At 43.6% G+C, this 20352-nt stretch overlaps 1 protein-coding gene across 1 annotated transcript; it reads left to right on the top strand.

Moving 5' to 3' along the window:
- The first annotated feature begins 2618 nt into the window (after positions 1-2618).
- LOC124712151 (trypsin 3A1-like) lies at positions 2619-19579 on the top strand. The gene is made up of 2 exons (XM_047242447.1): positions 2619-2918; positions 19181-19579. Exons 1-2 carry the CDS (start codon positions 2619-2621, stop codon positions 19577-19579), a joined length of 699 nt encoding a protein of 232 aa, XP_047098403.1.
- The last annotated feature ends 773 nt before the right edge of the window (positions 19580-20352 follow it).

The raw sequence follows: 20352 nt of genomic DNA, 5'->3' as shown, positions 1-20352 counted from the left end.
CCAATTACTCGACGGGTCACGTCTGATCTGTAATAAACAATGCCTTTTGTCACAACGAACTGCATCACAACGACTATAATGGAAATAGGAAATGGACATGCTTATGTATCAATCACGTTGTTATACAGCGATGTTACTGTGATCAAAAAACCTTTACCACGACGACACTAACCTGTGAAAAATTATTGTGCAGCAGATGAATACAATCTGTAATAACGACACGATGTGTATAGGTCAACGCACCTGAAACAAAAAGACATTTTTCTTTGAAGCATTTCATTGCAATACTATGTAACTAAGAACATTCAACAATCTAAAGTTGTATAGTATTATAACAAATATTGAAATTTTACAACTAAGTTACCTGTCATAGAATGTAGTCTTCATATGTAATCTTGGTGGAATATTTTCTTTGTGCAACGACTAAGAAATGCGCGCGCACACGAACAATATGAACTGCAATACTGTGCCGCGTGATCTAAATTTACGATATAACGGCAGTGCCGGAGTCACACAGACGCTTCTGCGCATGCGCGCACTCTATTTTGCCAACATAGGAACTTTTACGGCGCACGCGCGTCATTCAAATCTTGTATATAATATACAGTATAATGTAAGTCATGTAAATAGTTGTAGATAACTTAGATTTTCTTGTGCCCTTAGGTGAATTGCTCGCCTGCAGGTGTGTTCTTTCGTCTCGCAATTCAGGGGGCAATATAAAGGCACATTTGCATGCCGTGCGTGAGTTTCCTCGGAAACGCGAAATCTTAATTAAATAATTAATCTGTGACAAATAAATAAAGCCTATGGCACAAAACTGCAGCGCTGTGTCGCTGATAAAACAAAAACACAATTACGATACTCTTATGTTTCTTTAAGAAAGAGAGGTCTTGGACAAGTGGTGCGGAAAGCACGTATATTTCATTGACTGACACACCGCCATATTTGATGTTATATAAGAACACTGCGAGTTGCAATCTTACTAGGCACTCGATTCTGTAAAGAATTTATATTTATGAAAGTAAGTAGAATTATTTAACTGTAGGCTTATTCGTTGAAATATCTGATTTAACTAACTATGTAAACTTTTTATGTTTAGTAGACAGTCACCTCTGTACGACGTATTGACATGGCTGGCAAATTATTTTAATATTGAGATTTAGATTTGAGTCCGCACCTACCGCAGCAGTCTTTGGAAACGATTTAAATACGAAGTCCGATTATTTGAGTCTTATTTCACGGTCAACTACGAATAACATTACATTTACGAAAAAGCCATTGTCAAGCGTCTGATACCGAATAATTAAACGTCCACGTTCCAGATAAGCAAATATTAATTACATCCAATCACTATCATACATAATTAATAATTAATATATTAAATTTATTTTATTTATTTTATAGAAATAATCACACTTTTACATCTTTAAATAATGAGAGTATCTGGAGTAAGCGTAGGCGAAGAGAAGTTGTGGGAATGAACAGGAACCGTCTTCAAAACTGAACCGAACGACGTGAAATAACAGTCATGAATTTATGGGCATCCTTGTACATACTTCCGCATACAGTATGCACATTAGGCCTTTTTAGCAACACGTAAATGATAATTCAAGGCGACATGAAAAATATTTTTGTCATTTCGGAAAGTTTATTCGTTTAGAAAAGTCAACTTATACGACAGGCAGAAATAAGGGACTACCGCAATGGTAACGGTTAATATCTATGACAATGCTGTACACAAATTATCCATTTAATAAGCACTACTAAACAAATAAAATGGTGTCTTTAGTAAGATGGGAAGAAAAGGGAGTCTCTTACTCGTGATTAGTAAGTTAACTTCGTCAAATAAAGGTATGAGCTGGGCAACCATGGTGCCTTTTTGAGTATGATAGTTAAAAGTCTCTTTTACGTTAAAATTTTCCACAAATAGAAAGTTTTAGAGGAAAATTGGTATGCAACGTCAGAAGCCGGTTGAAAAACCTTCGTAAAGATACCTCATTCATCCCTGTACGAGTGGTATGTGTTGAGAAAAAGGCATCTTGACTAGTGAAATAATATATGTGATTGATGAGCATTTGTTTCATATATTACAATAATAATTATATTTTCCTATTCAGGAAAATGTCCCTTCCACTTAGACGTATTAAAAAATTAACCTATTGATTTGCAATCAAAACCAAAATTTCCAGTCTTTGTCTGATACTGAATACTGCTTCAACAGGACCATTCCACGTTAGCACTACTCACAAAACAATCGAGTTTCATCACTTTAAGATACAGCGATACTTATCTGATAATTAGTTTATAATGACTAGCTTATAAAAAGCTAGAATCAAAATAGAACGATAAACGAGACGAGCTCATTTGTTAAGATTAGAACTGACTTTGACCTTAAACGATGTACTACGCCAAGGGTCTCAAATTTTAATATCCCTGATAGCAGGTAAAAACGTAAATGGAAAAACCGGTTGCGCCAGACACATCATTTCAAGCACGAAGTGGCATTATAAAGGGAAGCCGTCTTCAGGAGTAGGACACTCTCGGTGGCCACAATGTTGCGAGCACTTGTCATCGTGGTGTGCCTGTTGGTACCAGCCTTATCGGCCCCAAGAGCTAGGATGCCTTGGAGCAGGAGGGGCCATGGACGTATCGTGAATGGCAACGCGACCACCATATCAGAGTACCCGTGGAACCTCTCCATACAGTTCCTGGTCAGGCACGAGTGCGGCGCGTCCATAATCAGCACGACGTGGGCAATGTCAGCCGGTCACTGCTTCTATGACGACGTCACCAAGATGTTGCTGCGGGCCGGATCGACGACACGCGAGAGTGGCGGCGTCGTCTTCAACATATCGAGAGTCGTTTACCACGAGAACTTCAACAGCACCAGTCTTGACAACGACATCGTTGTCGTGCAGGTAAGGTGACATTTCGTTTTATACACTGTGAACCAGATCTACAGTGGTGGAAATTAGTATAAAGGCACGAGGTTATTTGTGGAAAGCCGAGCGGGATTAGCCGAGCGGTCTAGGCGCTGCAGTCATGAACTGTGCGGCTGATACCGGCTGAGGTTCGAGTCCTCCCTCGGGTATGGGTGTGTGTGTTCGACCTTAGGATAATTTAGGTTAAGTAGTGTGTAAGCTTAGGGACTGATGACCTTCGCAGTTAAGTCCCATAAGATTTCACACACATTTGAACATTTGTGGAAAAAAACATCCTTACTTACGTATTTGGTACTAAACACATTTTTCCCTTATAAACAACAAACAATAACAAAATACATTCTCATTTAACCATTAGAATTAGGCCGAGTACTTAAAAGTTGAAAAAGGTGACTTTTCGGCTGGGAAGGGATGTACATTAATTTTTAAGCAGTTTTTAAAGGAATAACGTATTTACCATTTTTATTATTAGACAGCAAAGCCACACTAAAAAAGAAAAACAATTGTTATTTTATAAAACCGAACTGATATTTAAAATCCCCTTCCCCACCGTCATGTAATGCGCGGTTACCTCGGTCGCTCCCCTTGCTCCCAGTCTCCAGTACTTGGGGCAGTTGCCCCTCTGCGGCATCAACACTCCAATCACAGCACATGACATGACATCCTCCAGTCAAAACGCAATACTGCCCCTGGTCACGACTCTGTCACCTGCTGTCACCTCAGGGAATGCCCCCTTTCATTCCTGACTGTCTTTGCCAATTTTACAACGTCATGCTCTCTACCGGCTTCTACCCTGACCTGTGGAATACTTCCCACGTCCTCTTATTCCTCAAACCCAACAAACCCCCTTCCGTCGCCTCTTCCTATCGTCTTCAGTAATGTCTTCGAGTCCATCCTCTCCGGTCGTATCCATCACCACCTCAATCAACACCACCTCCCTCCCCTTACCCATTGTGGCTTCTCACCCTCCTTCTCCGCTGAAGACCAACTCCTTAGCCTTGTCCACCTTCTCTCCCACACTTGATTTAAATAGTGGATAATAACTTCATCAGTCAACAGCATGTACGTTTAGTAACGGGAATGACGATCACCAAGTCACTACTCATTTACAGGGTATAGGTGCTACCACATAATCCTTCAATATGACCGATTGTGGTCAATACTATGTGTATACGACAGCAGTGATGCCATCACCTAGTAATACACAACTTTTTATTAACTTAATTAATGGCAATCATATCCATATAAGTATTACGAGAGGGTAACATAACCTTGCCACAATCTACTGGATACTAAGTTTTGGTTCAGACTAGCCAGATCAGTTTGATTTGATCTTACTCAATGACGTTTAAAGGTGTCCTTGGAGCGTTGCTCGCCAAATCACGTAATTTAACCATTTCCCGTCATCATCCCATAATTTAGACTAGTTCCTTAAGTACATATTGACCTATACCGGTCAATTATTTTAAGTGTGCTGACTGGAGCGATGTTCGTCAAGTCACACTTTAGCTTTAAGCATATTTCCGCTGTCATTCCCTAAGTTCAATGGCAGTGGTCACCAGGCCCGAATTATGATGGCAGTGGTCCACACACAGTTTTTACAGTATGTGTGTGGATCACCTCCATGGAGGCAAATTGAGTACCCCATTGCCGCCACGTTATCTCCTACTTCAGTGTTTTCTGCAAATAATAACCATAACTTCGCCAAGAAGCTCGATAAAGCACGTGCATTAGTTTTTGACTTGATTCTAGACCATTTCAGGTTAAATATACTAATCTTAAATAATGACTATCTATTTTATATGGCCAGTATTGCCGGATGTTACAGATTAGATATAGACTTGTTCCGAAGTTCAATCATGACCATTTGTGTGCTAAGTCAATAAGATGTTCATGCGTTGTAACCATAGCTACGCAAGTGCTTAACAAATGCGTCTTAAAAACTTGTAGGCCTAGTCGTAACAATGACGATGTTGGCTTTATATTATCATTGCCACTCCTATGTTCTCCTTAGGTGATTAAACATCGTGCTTAAGCATAAAAATTTTCCTAGATAGGCCATACCTTGGAAGCACATGTCTTCCTCATATGACCAATGAATACTTCATAAATGTTAAGACAGTCGATCTAAGTACGTTCTGTACAGGTTAACATATACGCCCTTTTCTTCAGCTGTGCCTTTTATTTCACCTTTCTAGTAAATTCAAGGTCAGGAGTTAAGTTCACGTCTTGTCCCAACAAGTAACTATCATACAGTTTATGTTCACGTGCAAGGTATTGTGTCCGCCTAGCCCGGCCTCATGACGCTACGGTCAGTTCCAGTACAGCAGTCGTGGCTGCCGCATCGCGGCCGTGAAGTGGTGCCGAGGAAGTTCCAGATAAGTTTTACAGTCTGACGATAATTTAAGGATTTGTAGTTTTAGCTTGACTATGTACAAACGGTAGTTACTTTTATTCTGAAGAATTTTGGGTTAACCCGACTGAAACCTAGGTAAATCTAGGTAAACTTTGCAACTGGAGCTGTTGGTTTTTTAAAATTAAAATTAATACTCAGCGTAGCCCAAACCCCAACAACCCTATGGCGCAAGTCGAGGAATCTGCAGCTTAGACGGCCGCAAAACCATCTAAACCTCTGATTCAGACCCTCCACTCGGCTCTGTACCAGAGGTCCGCAATCGGTCCTGTCGACTATGCTGCAAATGGCCAATCTGCTTTCAACTCGCAAGCAACACTGGCAGCCTTCACCGCTTCTGTTAGCCGTTCGAAACCAGAGAGAATCTCCTCTGATCCAAAGTAACACGCACCATTGGTACCGACGTGAGCCACCACCTGCCGTTGGCTGCTCCCTGTGCTCTTCATGGCATCCGGGAGGACACTTTCGACGTCTGAAATGACTCCACCAGGTATGCACACGGAGTTCGCAATGGTTTTCTTCTCCTTCTTGGCGGCCATGTCCATAAGGGTCCCCACAACGCGCCTAACGCTGGACCTCCCAAATATCAATAATCCAACCCTCTGTGATTGTCATGATCTTGCAGGCTGAGAGGTTTCCTCTGAAACAGGACAGACGACAGCATCTGGCTCAGCAACAGTGCCAACCACAGACGGCACCTGGAACCTGTTTGTCAGACTAACATTGGGGGGGGGGGGGGGGTGGAGCTTATGTGCGGCCGTGGCCGCCTGGGAAGTCTTTCGCTGCCTGCTATGCCCTAAGGCGACCTCCCACTAGACCACAGGTGAGGTGTCAACCTCAGTGCGAGCAGTAACTGGGCTTGCCACCAGTGAGAACCGATCAGAGGACTCAGCTGTGATGGACGTCTGTTAGATCCCCACAGCCAGGCCACAACAGTGATGTCCATGCACTGCAGCCTCAAGCTATGTAACCGAAGCCATCGCAGCATGGAGCTGAGAGCAAAGAGTCATCAACTGGCTTGCATCCACACACAACAGTCACAGTCCCTGCCCATACTGAAGTCTGTGAAAAGCTAGACTATCGAGATAAACGGACTATCGGCAGGTGCTGTGGAACTCTACTGTAGACACTGACGAAAACGCAGGAATTGTCTCTAATAAGTTAGATTAATAGGCAAATATTCAAAAACTTAAATACTGAAGCACTCAGGTAAAACTAAATAATTCGCCCCTGATGAGGAACTTGTAATATGTGACCAAATTGGTTTATTTTCCGACGCAAACGAAAACGCGAGAACCGTCACACGCATAAACTCAAGAAACTAAACTAAAGCACACATATGATGTTATAAAATTCGCTCCTGGTTAGCCGGCCGGAGTGGTCGAGCGGTTCTAGGCGCTACAGTCTGGAACCGCGCGACCGCTTCGTTCGCAGGTTCGAATACTGCCTCGGGCATGGATGTGTGTGATGTCCTTAGATTAGTTAGGTTTAAGTAGTTCTAAGTTCTAGGGGACTGATGACCTCAGATGTTAAGTTCCATAGTGCTCAGAGCCATTTGAACCATTTTCGCTCCTGGTTAGGAACAAGTAAAAGTCACAAAAACGGTTACTTCTCTGTTGGTATGTCTGTCTCGGCCAGCTGCTGTTGCCATGACTGGAATAGATACTGTGTCGGATCCCGAAGACTGCTTTCTGGATGCTGGCACCAAACTACACACCGTTCGGCCGCGTACCAGACATCCTCCTGGCGTGACGAACCAGAGGGTGAGGCAGTGCAGTCAAGCATCCCGTACGTGATTCAAGTGGCTCGTGGTGAGGACTCTAATGTAGGGACTTGCATCTTCCTGCTGGGAAGGTACCGTATGACTATAGGATTTATTATTCTCGCCAGATACTGCTGAGAGTTAAGTTTTCCTTTACCAGTTACCAAATGAGTGATTTTACCATATTCAATAGATCGCCAAACCATAACTCCACTTGATTTTGGGTCTCGATAATCGCTGCGTGCTTATCTTCCGCCATGTTGTTGACGGACACGACGGCCTGACCGCCGCATGTCAAAGGGAGACACCGTTGTAAACCACACAATGTCAGTGTCACAGATGACTGCGACCCTACATTACGCAAACACTCCACCTCTAAACCTGTGGCCATATTTCAGCTGTTGTCACCCATCTACTTGACAGAGCCAGTGGAACTAATTACCGACTCCTCGCGGTGTCCTCCTTCTGGAAGGTCAGTGCCTATTCGTTCTGTGGCGATCGTGTTATAGCCAATTTTGTGTGAAATCTGGAGGTCTAGCATTACGATGCCCCTCATGTTTATGATTCTACCTTCTTCAAATTTCGAAACAAGAAGATAAGCTTGACGTTCACTCGAATACCGGCGGTCAGTGCTTCCAATGAGCTCCGCATTGTTCGACGCCAGAAACCAAAATTACCAAAATCACATGGCTGACAACAACTCGTAATAACAAGCTACCAACAAACACACAAATTTGGCGAACACATACAACACCAACAATAGAGTAGGCACAAGCTTCGCAACTAGCTGTTAAGACTATCTTGGCTGATTGCAACTCAGAGTAACGGAATGCTCACAACAGAACAAACATCATTCCCCAACGTGCTATCAAAACTACCTTAGCTGATCACGACTCGTAGTAACGAACCCCTCACTACAGAGTAGACACAGTTCTGCAACAAGCCATCAAATCTACCCAACGTTTGTGAATAGTCTGATTCACAGCAACAGGTTTCTGTGAGACTCGCAAGTCAAATTCCACGACGCATACACTATCAATATGTATCAAAACAGACCCTGTGCCTATCCGCCAGTCAGAATCAGTCTAAGATATACAGTTGCGACACTCACTGCTGTGAGGAATGTTAGCGGCTGTTAATTGCGCCGGTACGAGCACCCCTAGCGGCGAGAAAGCAGCTGTAAAATTAAAGTTTGTTTTTAATTATTTTTATAGTTAATTACTGAAATAGTTATTGTGTTCCAAGCATTAGTAAATTATCAAGAGACATTAATGTTCGTGAGATACACGTAAAAACAGTCGAATCTCCCTGGTTCGGGTACATAAGCTACAACTTAATGGTGATGAAATACTTTTGAATATGTGTGTAATTGCAACTTATTCTGCTGACAACAAGAGAATATAAACACATGCTTCATGCATGGGAAGAATGTATTTCTTTTGTTGTCTGTTCTTGTTGTGACAGGCACTTCGCTTCACATGTAATAACTTTGTAGGGAGCCTAATGTCTCGCACTGTCTTACACTTCACTCGATTTTGTAATACATAAATATATTTGTAAGTGTATTTGTTGCTGCCATTTTTGGCTCAGCTGCAAGGACAATTGTGGAATCGGTTTCTTTTGTGTTGCGAAATAGTTTTATTGCTTTTGTTCTTTTATTATTAGGTCTGTGTGGTTTTTTCTTCAGTCGCAGTTGTGGTAAATTATCTGCTACGTTAAATAATCTACGTATTGCATTCCATAGACGTTTTCTATGTTCCGCATTCACTGAATTGACTGGAAGTGTAGTGAACGAAACTGTACGTTTCTGAGTAGATATAAGATGCCTCTCTAGACATATCAAGTCTTCTGCTGTTTACTGTCAGTTTTTTGTACGTGAAGAATAAGACATTCTCCAGTATATACCTGTAGGTTAAAAGAAAATCGTAAATAAACTATTCTGTACTGTAGCGGCTGACAACTCGTACGAATATGAAATCCCAAAAAAAAAAAAAGACGTATGTGGTGTTTTCTTCTTGTTGTTGCTGCAATTTATTGTGCTACAGACGCTCCTGTCTGTAAAAACCATTCTCCAAATCAGTATAAGCAATTACAATTCGCTTTCACAGGATCGCGCCATACTCAACGGGAATAACTTCCTGGCCGCTTGTTGTGCTGCAGTTGCGGTGGGTAACAGAAAAGTGACGGAGTATCCAGACTGTTATATTAGACAAATGGTTCCCAACCTGGGAGTAATTACCCCTGCAGGGTGAAATGAAGTTTTCTGAGGGGTAAAATGTAAACGATTCGATTGTGTTTCAGTCGTGACTCTAGGTTATCTTCAGAAGATCATTACTATTATCACAATTTTGTAAGTCTAATAGTGATTATAAAAGTTATCAATAATTACTTTCTCTCAATTAATGGCATTAATTCGATGTAGGTTACAGGATTCTCACTTAGTCCACCCACTACACACGTATTTTGTGCTTTGTCCCGTACATCGTTGATGGTAAAAGTGAGACATATACGTAACACACGCTAAATATCTTATGGAAGTGTCTTCTCCAAGTTGTAGACAGTACCTGCAGTAGTTCCAAAATTTCTGCAGCAGTAACTACATTAGGGCTACTATTGTGCTGCACGCAGTATTGGATGGATCTGAGCACTATGGGACTTATCATCTGAGGTCATCAGTCCCCTAGAACTTAGAATACTTAAACCTAACTATCCTAAGGACATCACACACCCATGCCCGAGGCAGGATTCGAACCTGCGACCGTAGCAGTCGCGCGGTTGCAGACTGAAGCGCCTAGAGCGGCTCGCCCACCGCGGCTGACCACGCAGTATTATTATTATATCTTTCCTTTCTCAGACGTTATGTCTGGTTAAAAATGGAAAGTGACGCGGACCTTGATCAAGCGTGGCTTCCTTTTTACTGTACGGTATATGTTACATTGCATTTAGGAACTTTCGGGTAATTGAACATGTATCAATAATTACAGATTTCTGTAGTTGTATATATACGTTTGGATGTAGCTGTATTGCGTTGATGTACTGGTGGATATTGTTTGGTATGACTCCTGTAGTTGATAGTATAATTGGTATAATGTCAACTCTATCCTGATGCCACATGTCCTTGACTTCCCCAGCAAGTTGGATGTATTTTTCAATTTTTTCTCCTGTTTTCTTCTGTATATTTGTTGTATTGGGTATGGACATTTCGATTGGATGTGTTAATTTCTTCTCTTTATTGGTGAGTATGATGTCAGGTTTGTTATGTGGTGTTGTTTTATCTGTTATAATGGTTCTGTTCCAGTATAATTTGTATTCATCATTCTCCAGTACATCTTGTGGTGCATACTTGTATGTGTGAACGTGTTGTTTCATTCGTTTATGTTGTGTGGCAAGTTGTTGATGTGTTATTTTTGCTACATTGTCATGTCTTCTGATGTATTCTGTTTTTGCTAGTGTTGTACATCCGGTTGTGATGTGATCTGCTGTTTCTATTTGTTGTTCGCAAAGTCTGAATTTATCTGTTGTGGTATTGGTATCTTTAATAAGATGCTTGCTTTTGTATCTGGTGTTTATTGTTTGATCCTGTATTGCAATCCTTCCGTCTCACTGTATATACCGCCTTTTCTTAGCCATGTGTTGGATGCGTCTTGATCGATGTGTGGCTGTGTTAGATGGCTGGCTCTGAGCACTATGGGACTCAACTGCTGAGGTCATTAGTCCCCTAGAACTTAGAACTAGTTAAACCTAACTAACCTAAGGACATCACAAACATCCATGCCCGAGGCAGGATTCGAACCTGCGACCGTAGCGGTCTTGCGGTTCCAGACTGCAGCGCCTTTAACCGCACGGCCACTTCGGCCGGCTTGTGTTAGATGATATGGGTGCTTGCCATGTAGTGTTTTCTTTTTCCAATTTACTTTCTTTGCATCTGTTGATGTTATGTGATGTAAAGGGTTGTAGAAGTGGTTATGAAATTGCAGTGGTGTAGTCGATGTATTTATGTGAGTGATTGCTTTGTGTATTTTGCTCGTTTCTGCTCGTTCTATAAAGAATTTTCTTAAATTGTCTATCTGTCCATAATGTAGGTTTTTTATGTCGATAAATCCCCTTCCTCGTTCCTTTCTGCTTAATGTGAGTCTTTCTGTTGCTGAATGTATGTGATGTATTCTATATTTGTGGCATTGTGATTATTATTATTATTATTATTATTACTATTACTGCTGTTATTACTATTAGTGTCTGTGGTCAGACACAAAGCTTTAACAGCCTGGACCAATCATGTGATTTATGAGCAGTAAGTATAGTGCACATATTTTATCTTGTTTGGTTTTAAATGGGGTTACAGTGTGCAGGTGAAGCAAATGCCGCAATAGAGAGGAGTAATGCAAGGGAAGCATGTTTTGTAACAAGTGTCTACCGCCACTCTGGATAGTTAGCTTTCTTATCTGAGAAGTAGTTCTGGGTAGCATTTGCGTGGCACCACGAATTCCTTCGTAATTCATCTAACAACACCCCCCTCCCTCCCCCTTACACATGCGCAAACTAAATATCATTCATCTTTCCTCATTTTAAAAATAAAAGTGTTGCAATAAAAGTCATTCATTCTATGGTTTACGTAGGTGCTGTTGTTGGTGATAGGCTGGGGGAGGGGGTGGGGGCAACAGACGGCAGAGGGGAGGGGTGAAGAGGGCGGCGGTAGTGGCTAATGACTGGGTGCACTCAGGGGTAATGGTCTAAGAAAGGTTGGGAACCGCCCTGTTAGACCGAGACCAGAGCTGGCCTAGTCGCGAGCAGCCCAAGCACTCCACCTCTTCTCGGTCAGTGTGCTACAGCTCACGGAGACGGTGCAGAATGGCGACCGCAGCACTGAGCGCTAAGTAAAACAGCCGACGTGGCTAGAGTTCAGATCATCGCTGCGGACCGACAAAATCGGCTCAACATTCACAGCCATTGGAAATGCTGTCCTGTGATCTGTAATTGAATTATTTGGGTGACGTTACACGTACCCTATACTCGTCATGTAATCACACCCATCTTCCTGCGCAGGAGAGCCTTTTTTCGCTTTTCTAAAAGTACTGAAAATAAAATGATCAGCCAGGACATTGTGAACACCTACCTAATAACTAGTGTGACCACCTTTGGCACGGATAACATCGGCGACGAGCTTTTGCGTGGGAGCGACGAGGCCTTGGTAGGCCGCTGGAGGAAGCTCTCACCATATCTGCACACACAAGTCAGATAATTCCCGAGAATTTCGTCGAGGGTCACATTTAGATCTGGCGAGTTGAGGGGTCATGAAATCAACTGGAACTTGCCACTGTGTTTCTCGAAGCATTCCATAAAACTCCTAGCCTTGTGACATGACGCATTATCTTGTTGAAAAATGCCACTGACGTCGGGAAACATGATCGTCGTCAAGGGCTTTACGCTGTTGCTGTACGATACTCCTAGGCCGTCATGGTTCCTTTCACGAACTCCACTGGATAAAACGGATGCCCACGTGAATGTTCCCCAAAGCATCTACATCTACATTTATACTCCGCAAGCCACCCAACGCTGTCTGGCGGAGGGCACTTTACGTGCCACTGTCATTACCTCCCTTTTCTGTTACAGTCGCGTATGGTTCGCGGGAAGAACGACTGTCTGAAAGCCTCCGTGCGCGCTCGGATCTCTGTGATGTTACATTCGTGATCTCCTCGGGAGGTATAAGTAGGGGGAAGCAATATATTCGATACCTCATCCAGAAACGCACCCTCTCGAAACCTGGACAGCAAGCTACACCGCGATGCAGAGCGCCTCTCTTGCAGAGTCTGCCACTTGAGTTTGCTAAACATCTCCGTAACGCTATCACGGTTAGCAAATAACCCTGTGACGAAACGCGCCGCTTTTCTTTGGATCTTCTCTATCTCCTCCGTCAACCCGATCTGGTACGTATCCCACACTGATGAGCAATAGTCAAGTATAGGTCGAACGAGTGTTTTGTAAGCCACCTCCTTTGTTGATGGACTATATTTTCTAAGGACTCTCCTAATGAATCTCAATCTGGTACCCGCCTTACCAACAATTAATTTTATATGATCATTCCACTTTTTACCAACAATTAATTTTATATGATCATTCCACTTCGAATCGTTCCGCACGCATACTCCCAGATATTTTACAGAAGTAACTGCTACCAGTGTTTGTTCCGCTATCATATAATCATACAATAAAGGATCCTTCTTTCTATCTATTCGCAATACATTACATTTGTCTATGTTAAGGGTCAGTTGCCACTCCCTGCACCAAGTGCCTATCCGCTGCAGATCTTCCTGCATTTCGCTACAATTTTCTAATGCTGCAACTTCTCTGTATACTACAGCATCATCCGCGAAAAGCCGCATGGAACTTCCGACACTATCTACTAGGTCATTTATATATATTGTGAAAAGCAATGGTCCATAACACTCCCCTGTGGCACGCCAGAGGTTACTTTAACGTCTGTAGACGTCTCTCCATTGATATCAACATGCTGTGTTCTGTTTGCTAAAAACTCTTCAATCCAACCACACAGCTGGTCTGATATTCCGTAGGCTCTTAGTTTCTTTATCAGGCGACAGTGCGGAGCTGTATCGAACGCCTTCCGGAAGTCAAGGAAAATAGCATCTACCTGGGAGCCTGTATCTAATATTTTCTGGGTCTCATGAACAAATAAAGCGAGTTGGGTCTCACACGATCGCTGTTTCCGGAATCCATGTTGATTCCTACATAGTAGATTCTGGTTTTCCAAAAACGACATGATACTCGAGCAAAAAACATGTTCTAAAATTCTACAACAGATCGATGTCAGAGATACAGGTCTATAGTTTTGCGCATCTGCTCGACAACCCTTCTTGAAGACTGTGACTACCTGTGCTCTTTTCCAATCATTTGGAACCTTCCGTTCCTCTAGAGACTTGCGGTACACGGCTGTTAGAAGGGGGGCAAGTTCTTTCGCGTACTCTGTGTAGAATCGAATTGGTATCCCGTCAGGTCCAGTGGACTTTCCTCTGTTGAGTGATTCCAGTTGCTTTTCTATTCCTTGGACACTTATTTCGATGTCAGCCATTTTTTCGTTTGTGTGAGGATTTTGAGAAGGATCTGCAGTGCGGTCTTCCTCTGTGAAACAGCTTTGGAAAAAGGTGTTTAGTATTTCAGCTTTACGCGTGTCATCCTCTGTTTCAATGCCATCATCATCCCGGAGTGTCTGGATATGCTGTTTCGAGCGACTTACTGATTTAACGTAAGACCAGAACCTCCTAGGATTTTCTGTCAAGTCGGTAGATAGAATTTTACTTTTTAATTCACTGAACGCTTCACGCATAGCCCTCCTTACGCTAACTTTGACATCGTTTAGCTTCTGTTTGTCTGAGAAGTTTTGGCTGCGTTTACACTTGGAGTGAAGCTCTCTTCGCTTTCGCAGTAGTTTCCTAACTTTGTTGTTGAACCACGGTGGGTTTTACCCGTCTCTCACAGTTTTACTCGGCACGTACCTTTCTAAAACGCATTTTACGACTGCCTTGAACATTTTCCATAAACACTCAACATTGCCAGTGTCGGAACAGAAATTTTCGTTTTGACCTGTTATGTAGGCTGAAATCTGCCATTACTCTTGCTAAACAGATAAACCTTCATCCCTTTTTTTATATTCCTATTAACTTCCATATTCAGGGATGCTGCAGCGGCCTTATGATCACTGATTCCCTGTTCTGCACTTACAGAGTCGAAAAGCTCGGGTCTGTTTGTTATCAATAGCTCCAAGATGTTATCTCCACGAGTCTGTTCTCTGTTTAATTGCTCGAGGTAATTTTCGGATAGTGCACTTAGTATAATGTCACTCGATGCTCTGTCCCTACCACCAGTCCTAAACATCTGAGTGTCCCAGTCTACATCTGGTAAATTGAAATCTCCACCTAAGACTATAAAATGCTGAGAAAATTTATGTGAAATGTATTCCAAATTTTCTCTCAGTTGTTCTGCCACTAATGCTGCTGAGTCGGGAGGTCGGTGAAAGGAGCCAATTATTAACCTAGCTCGGTTGTTGAGTGTAACCTCCACCCATAATAATTCACAGGAACTATCCACTTCTACTTCACTAGAGGATAAACTACTACTAACAGCGACAAACACGCCACCACCGGTTGCATGCAATCTATCCTTTCTAAACACCGTCTGTGCCTTTGTAAAAATGTCGGCAGAATTTATCTCTGGCTTCAGCCAGCTTTCTGTACCTATAACGATTTCAGCTTCGGTGCTTTCTATCAGCGCTTGAAGTTCCGGTACTTTACCAATGCAGCTTCGACAGTTTACAATTACAATACCGATTGCTGCTTGGTCGCCGCATGGCCTGACTTTGCCCCGCACCCTTTGAGGCTGTTGCCCTTTCTGTACTTCCCCGAGGCCATCTAACCGAAAAAACCGACCAGTCCACGCCACACAACCCCTGCTACCCGTGTAGCCACTTGCTGCGTGTAGTGGACTCCTGACATATCCAGCGGAACCAGAAACCCCACCACCCTATGGCGCAAGTCGAGTAATCTGCAGTCCACACGGTCGCAGAACCGTCTCAGCCTCTGACTCATACCCTCCACTCGGCTCTGTACCAAAGGTCCGCAGTCAGTCCTGTCGACGATGCTGCAGATGGTGAGCTCTGCTTTCATCCCGCTAGCGAGACTGGCAGTCTTCCCCAAATCAGATAGCCGCCGGAAGCCAGAGAGGATTTCCTCCGATCCATAGCGACACATATCATTGGTGCCGACATGAGCGACCACCTGCAGATGGGTGCACCCTGTACCCTTCATGGCATCCGGAAGGACCCTTTCCACATCTGGAATGACTCCCCCCGGTATGCACACGGAGTGCACATTGGTTTTCTTCCCCTCTCTTGCGGCCATATCCCTAAGGGGCTCCATTACGCGCCTGACGTTGGAGCTCCCAACTACCAGTAAGCCCACCCTCTGCGACCACCCGGATCTTGCAGACTGAGGGGCAACCTCTGGAACAGGACAAGCAGCCATGTTCGGCCGAAGATCAGTATCAGCCTGAGACAGAGCATGAAACCGGTTCGTCAGACAAACTGGAGAGGCCTTCCGTTCAGCCCTCTGGAATGTCTTTCGGCCCCTGCCACACCTCGAGACGACCTCCCACTCTACCACAGGTGAGGGATCAGCCTCAATGTGGGCAGTATCCCGGGCAGCAACAGTCGTAGTCCGATCGGGGGATGCGTGGGACGAGCTGGCCGTCCCCGACAAACCCCCATCCGACCCCCACAGTGATACCCATTGGCAACAGCCTCAAGCTGTGTGTCCGAAGCCAACACTGCCTGAAGCTGGGAGCGAAGGGATGCCAACTCAGCCTGCATCCGAACACAGCAGTTGCAGTCCCTATCCATGCTAAGAACTGTTGTCCAAAGAACATCTGAACTAATCTACAGAGAGCACAAACAAATCGACACAAAATTTAAACGGTTATTAAAATACGAGATTGCCTAGTAAATGCAGTAATGCTGCTACTTGCGCACTGCTGACACACTGCTCGGCGGCGGAAGGAGACTACACGATTTTACGCTATTCAGGTACAAAAACGCGATGCTACAACTCTCAAATACTATAATACGCCCGAAATTTATGAATTAAACAATGCAAGTACCAAAAACACGCAAAGAAATTAAGAATTAAACTATGTAACAAATAAGTGAGCTAGGAGTATACGACTTTATGCTGGCAGCTGCTTATCCAACGGCGGCGGGGAGCACACTGGCTGTGACCAACCGACACTAGCCGTTCAAAACAAAAACAGAAGACAGGCGACTACACGATTTTACACTATTCAGGTACTAAAACGCGATGCTACAACTCTCCAATACTATAATACGCCCGAAATTTATGAATTAAACAATGCAAATACCAAAAACACGCAAAGAAATTAAGAATTAAACTATGTAACAAATAAGTGAGCTAGGCGTATACGACTTTCTGCTGGCAGCTGCTTATCCAACGGCGGCAGGGAGCCGCCGCCAACTTGTCTCCGTACCGCGGTACAGGTGTCCAAGGGCTGTGGCTCTGAAAGATGAAGGATTCGGGATCTCCCATTGGCATGACGAAGAAGGAATCGGGATTCATCAGACCATGCAACGCTCTGCGGTTGCGCCAAAGCCGACTGCCGATGGCCAAGTACCCATTTCAGACGTAGTTGTCGATGTCGCGGTGTTAACATTGGCTGCGGAGGTCCATTGTTAGCAGTGTTCGATGCACTGTGTGTTCAGACACGCTTGAACTCTGGCCAGAGTTAAAGTCTAATGTTAGTTCCGCCACAGTTCGTCGCCTGCCCTATTTTACCAGTCTGCCCAGCCTACGTGTTCGATATCTGTAATGAGATGTGGTCGGCCAACCCCACGGCGTCTGGAAGTCGTTTCACGATTGTTTCTCCACCTGTTGAGGACACTCACCACCGCACTCCTCGGAAATGCTCGTGCAGAGCCTCCGAGCCGTCATAATCTGCCCTCGGTCAAACTTGGATAGATTGTGCGCCTTCCCCAGTCTACACACAGACAGCACGCTCGCTGATACTAAATGCACCATGCGTGTGTCTGACCAGCTGTCATTCTTGGCAGCTGACGCTGCTGTCGCCCAGACGGCTTACATCACTTCTAGGTCCACGGTCATAATATTCTGGGTGAGCAGTGTAAGCTCGCGTGAGGTATTTACTCGTAATCAACTCATCCCATACGTGTTTGTGTTATAATAGTTTCCATTTCAGTCAATATATTATAGAGATGTTCTAGTCCTTACGAGTAACTTTTCACTGTCTGCTTCTTATTGCTCGCGTAACAACTAATATATGAGATAAAATATGTTGCTACGAAAAGAGCCATGAAATACTTTTTAGGGATGCTGTGCTTTGACTTTATTTGGATCATTAATTTTCATCAATACAAAATATATTATGTTCTTATTATTCTGGATCTGGCTTTCTATAAAAGGAACATTGTTCCGTTACTGTAATTCGCTATAAAGTTCAACATATCTTTCTTACTTTACAGTTATTGAAAAGGTTACTGAAAATTATTTCGTCATCAATACTGATGTTACAGTACGCAATGTTTGTTCAACATCAAAATTTTGCAGTGGATTTTTGTTGACATTAAAACACCAATAAGTACCACGACTAACGCGAGAACATGAGACTATTATAAGAGAAAAAATGTTTTTACTATAATGGTTGGCAGACCAGAATTACGCACAGCAAGATTTCTTTTATGTCATGAAGGTAAATTATCCTTTTGCACTGTTGATAATATAATATCATCCGCAGCCCGCATCCACATGTAAAACACATCATAAAATCTGCTGCTCTGCCCTGCAGCCCCGAAAGCTGAAAGAAATCATTTTAGTTCACTATTACCTGTCCGCTTCTTTGCGGTACGGTTGGTTTCATTTATTGCAGTTTGAATGCACCGCGGTAGCGGCTTGTTCGTTCGTAGCGCAGCTCTGCACCACGATAATATTTAAATAGCTGAAAATGTCTTAAAAGATGGGATAAAATACCAGGCAAGCTTATTACAAATCATAATGCAAGTTTTCACTAAGTAACTCTATTCAAAACATTTAGTAAGATTAAATTCTTACACACCTTTACAAATCAATGCCTAATAGCGTTCTTCTCTCAATCTTGAAAAAATAATGCTACACAAGCATACAATATAGCGTCACAGGCTCTTCCTACTTACTAACTCCAAAAAGGCGACAGAGAAAGTAAAGCTCGGTCAGTACTATTTATAGCGGTGTGATATATTTTCATCTTTGATATTTAATAAGTCTCGTCTGTGGCGGTTTCAGTACTCGCCGATACAGATATTATCTTTAAAAAAATCGGTACATAATTCTATACAAGTATAAAACATGACACATAATGGTTTCTGTTTATTACAGAAAGTTCACACAACCATTGTCCACGCAATTACAATCATCCAGTTCAATTATTCTTTTTTTTACCATATATAATACGTGTTTTTCCAGGAGACGTTACAAAATATTCGTATGTTCACAGCCCTCTGAGCCGTTCCCGCTCGGACCGAACATCCAGCCCGTCGCGCTGCCTGCAGACGGATACGAGGCTCCTGCAGGCCTTCCTGTCACTGCCACCGGCTGGGGACTGGATCAAAATTTCCAGAGGCCAGAGGAACTGCTAAAAGTGGACCTGTACGTTGACCAAACATCGGTTTGCAGTAAGATATTTGCCGATATCCTTCCAGTCACCGACAGCATGATGTGTGCCGGCAACATCCACAAGGGCGTCTGCTTTGGTGATTCCGGAAGTCCGCTGGTGTCCGGAAACATGCAGGTCGGCATCGTGTCCTGGGGCGACGAGGACTGCGAGTACCCTCTGGCGATGTACACCGACGTCGGGTACATGCGCCCCTGGATCAGAAACATTACTGGAGTGTGACAGGCGTAACTGACGAACGCGCAAACCATTTTGTAACTAAGGGAAGGAGATTCATGACATTGTATTCTGTTATATTTGCTTTCTAATAGATTTTAAATACAACATAATCCATACATCCATACATATTATAATAATGTATGTATGTGCGTGTGTGTGTGTGTGTGTGTGTGTGTGTGTGTGTGTGTGTCTGTTTCTATGTATGTACGCATGACACAGGCGCGGCTCCTGCAGATCACTGCAGCCAGAGTAGCGAGCTGGGCTGCAAGGTTCCATCCCAGGTGGACGTGCTTCTCTCTATCACGTCATCAGAGAACGGAGACATTGTATGAGGCGACTCATCACGTCTATTGTTGCTGCAGACAGGGAGCATGCAGAGACACAGGCCATCATCTCCCTCAGCATCACAGATTATTACTGTGCTCTCTGTGTGGCTCGTCAGCGGCGTGACAATAACGTCGAGGACGTGCTACAGATCTCCCACTTTCAGGAAGAGCACAGGGAGACGAGACATTCTTACCAAGCAAGATGGAGCAGTGGTTCCACACTATACTCGCATATGGAAGGCGTCCACCCATTCAGATTTAGATTTTCCGTGGTATCCCTAAATCACTTCAGGTAAATACCGGGTTGGTTCCTTTGAAATGGCAAGGCCGGCTTCCTCCCAAATCTGATGGAACCGATGACATCAACCATCACGTCACGTTCTTGGAGGCAGTCTCACTGGAAGAATTGTGCATAATTCTGTATCGGGACATGAGAAACACATGCCCCTG

The sequence above is a fragment of the Schistocerca piceifrons genome, chromosome 8 (genome assembly GCF_021461385.2).
Source record: "Schistocerca piceifrons isolate TAMUIC-IGC-003096 chromosome 8, iqSchPice1.1, whole genome shotgun sequence".
Taxonomy (NCBI): domain Eukaryota; kingdom Metazoa; phylum Arthropoda; class Insecta; order Orthoptera; family Acrididae; genus Schistocerca; species Schistocerca piceifrons.
The sequence above is the reverse complement of the archived record's forward strand: the minus strand, read 5'-3'. Positions and strand labels throughout refer to the sequence as shown.

Excerpts from the sequence above, each read along its gene's own strand:
- LOC124712151 (XM_047242447.1), top strand. The coding sequence starts at position 2,619 with ATGCCTTGGAGCAGGAGGGGCCATGGACGTATCGTGAATGGCAACGCG. Across the intron at positions 2,919-19,180 it reads ACGACATCGTTGTCGTGCAG|CCCTCTGAGCCGTTCCCGCT; the intron begins GTAAGGTGACAT and ends GTATGTTCACAG.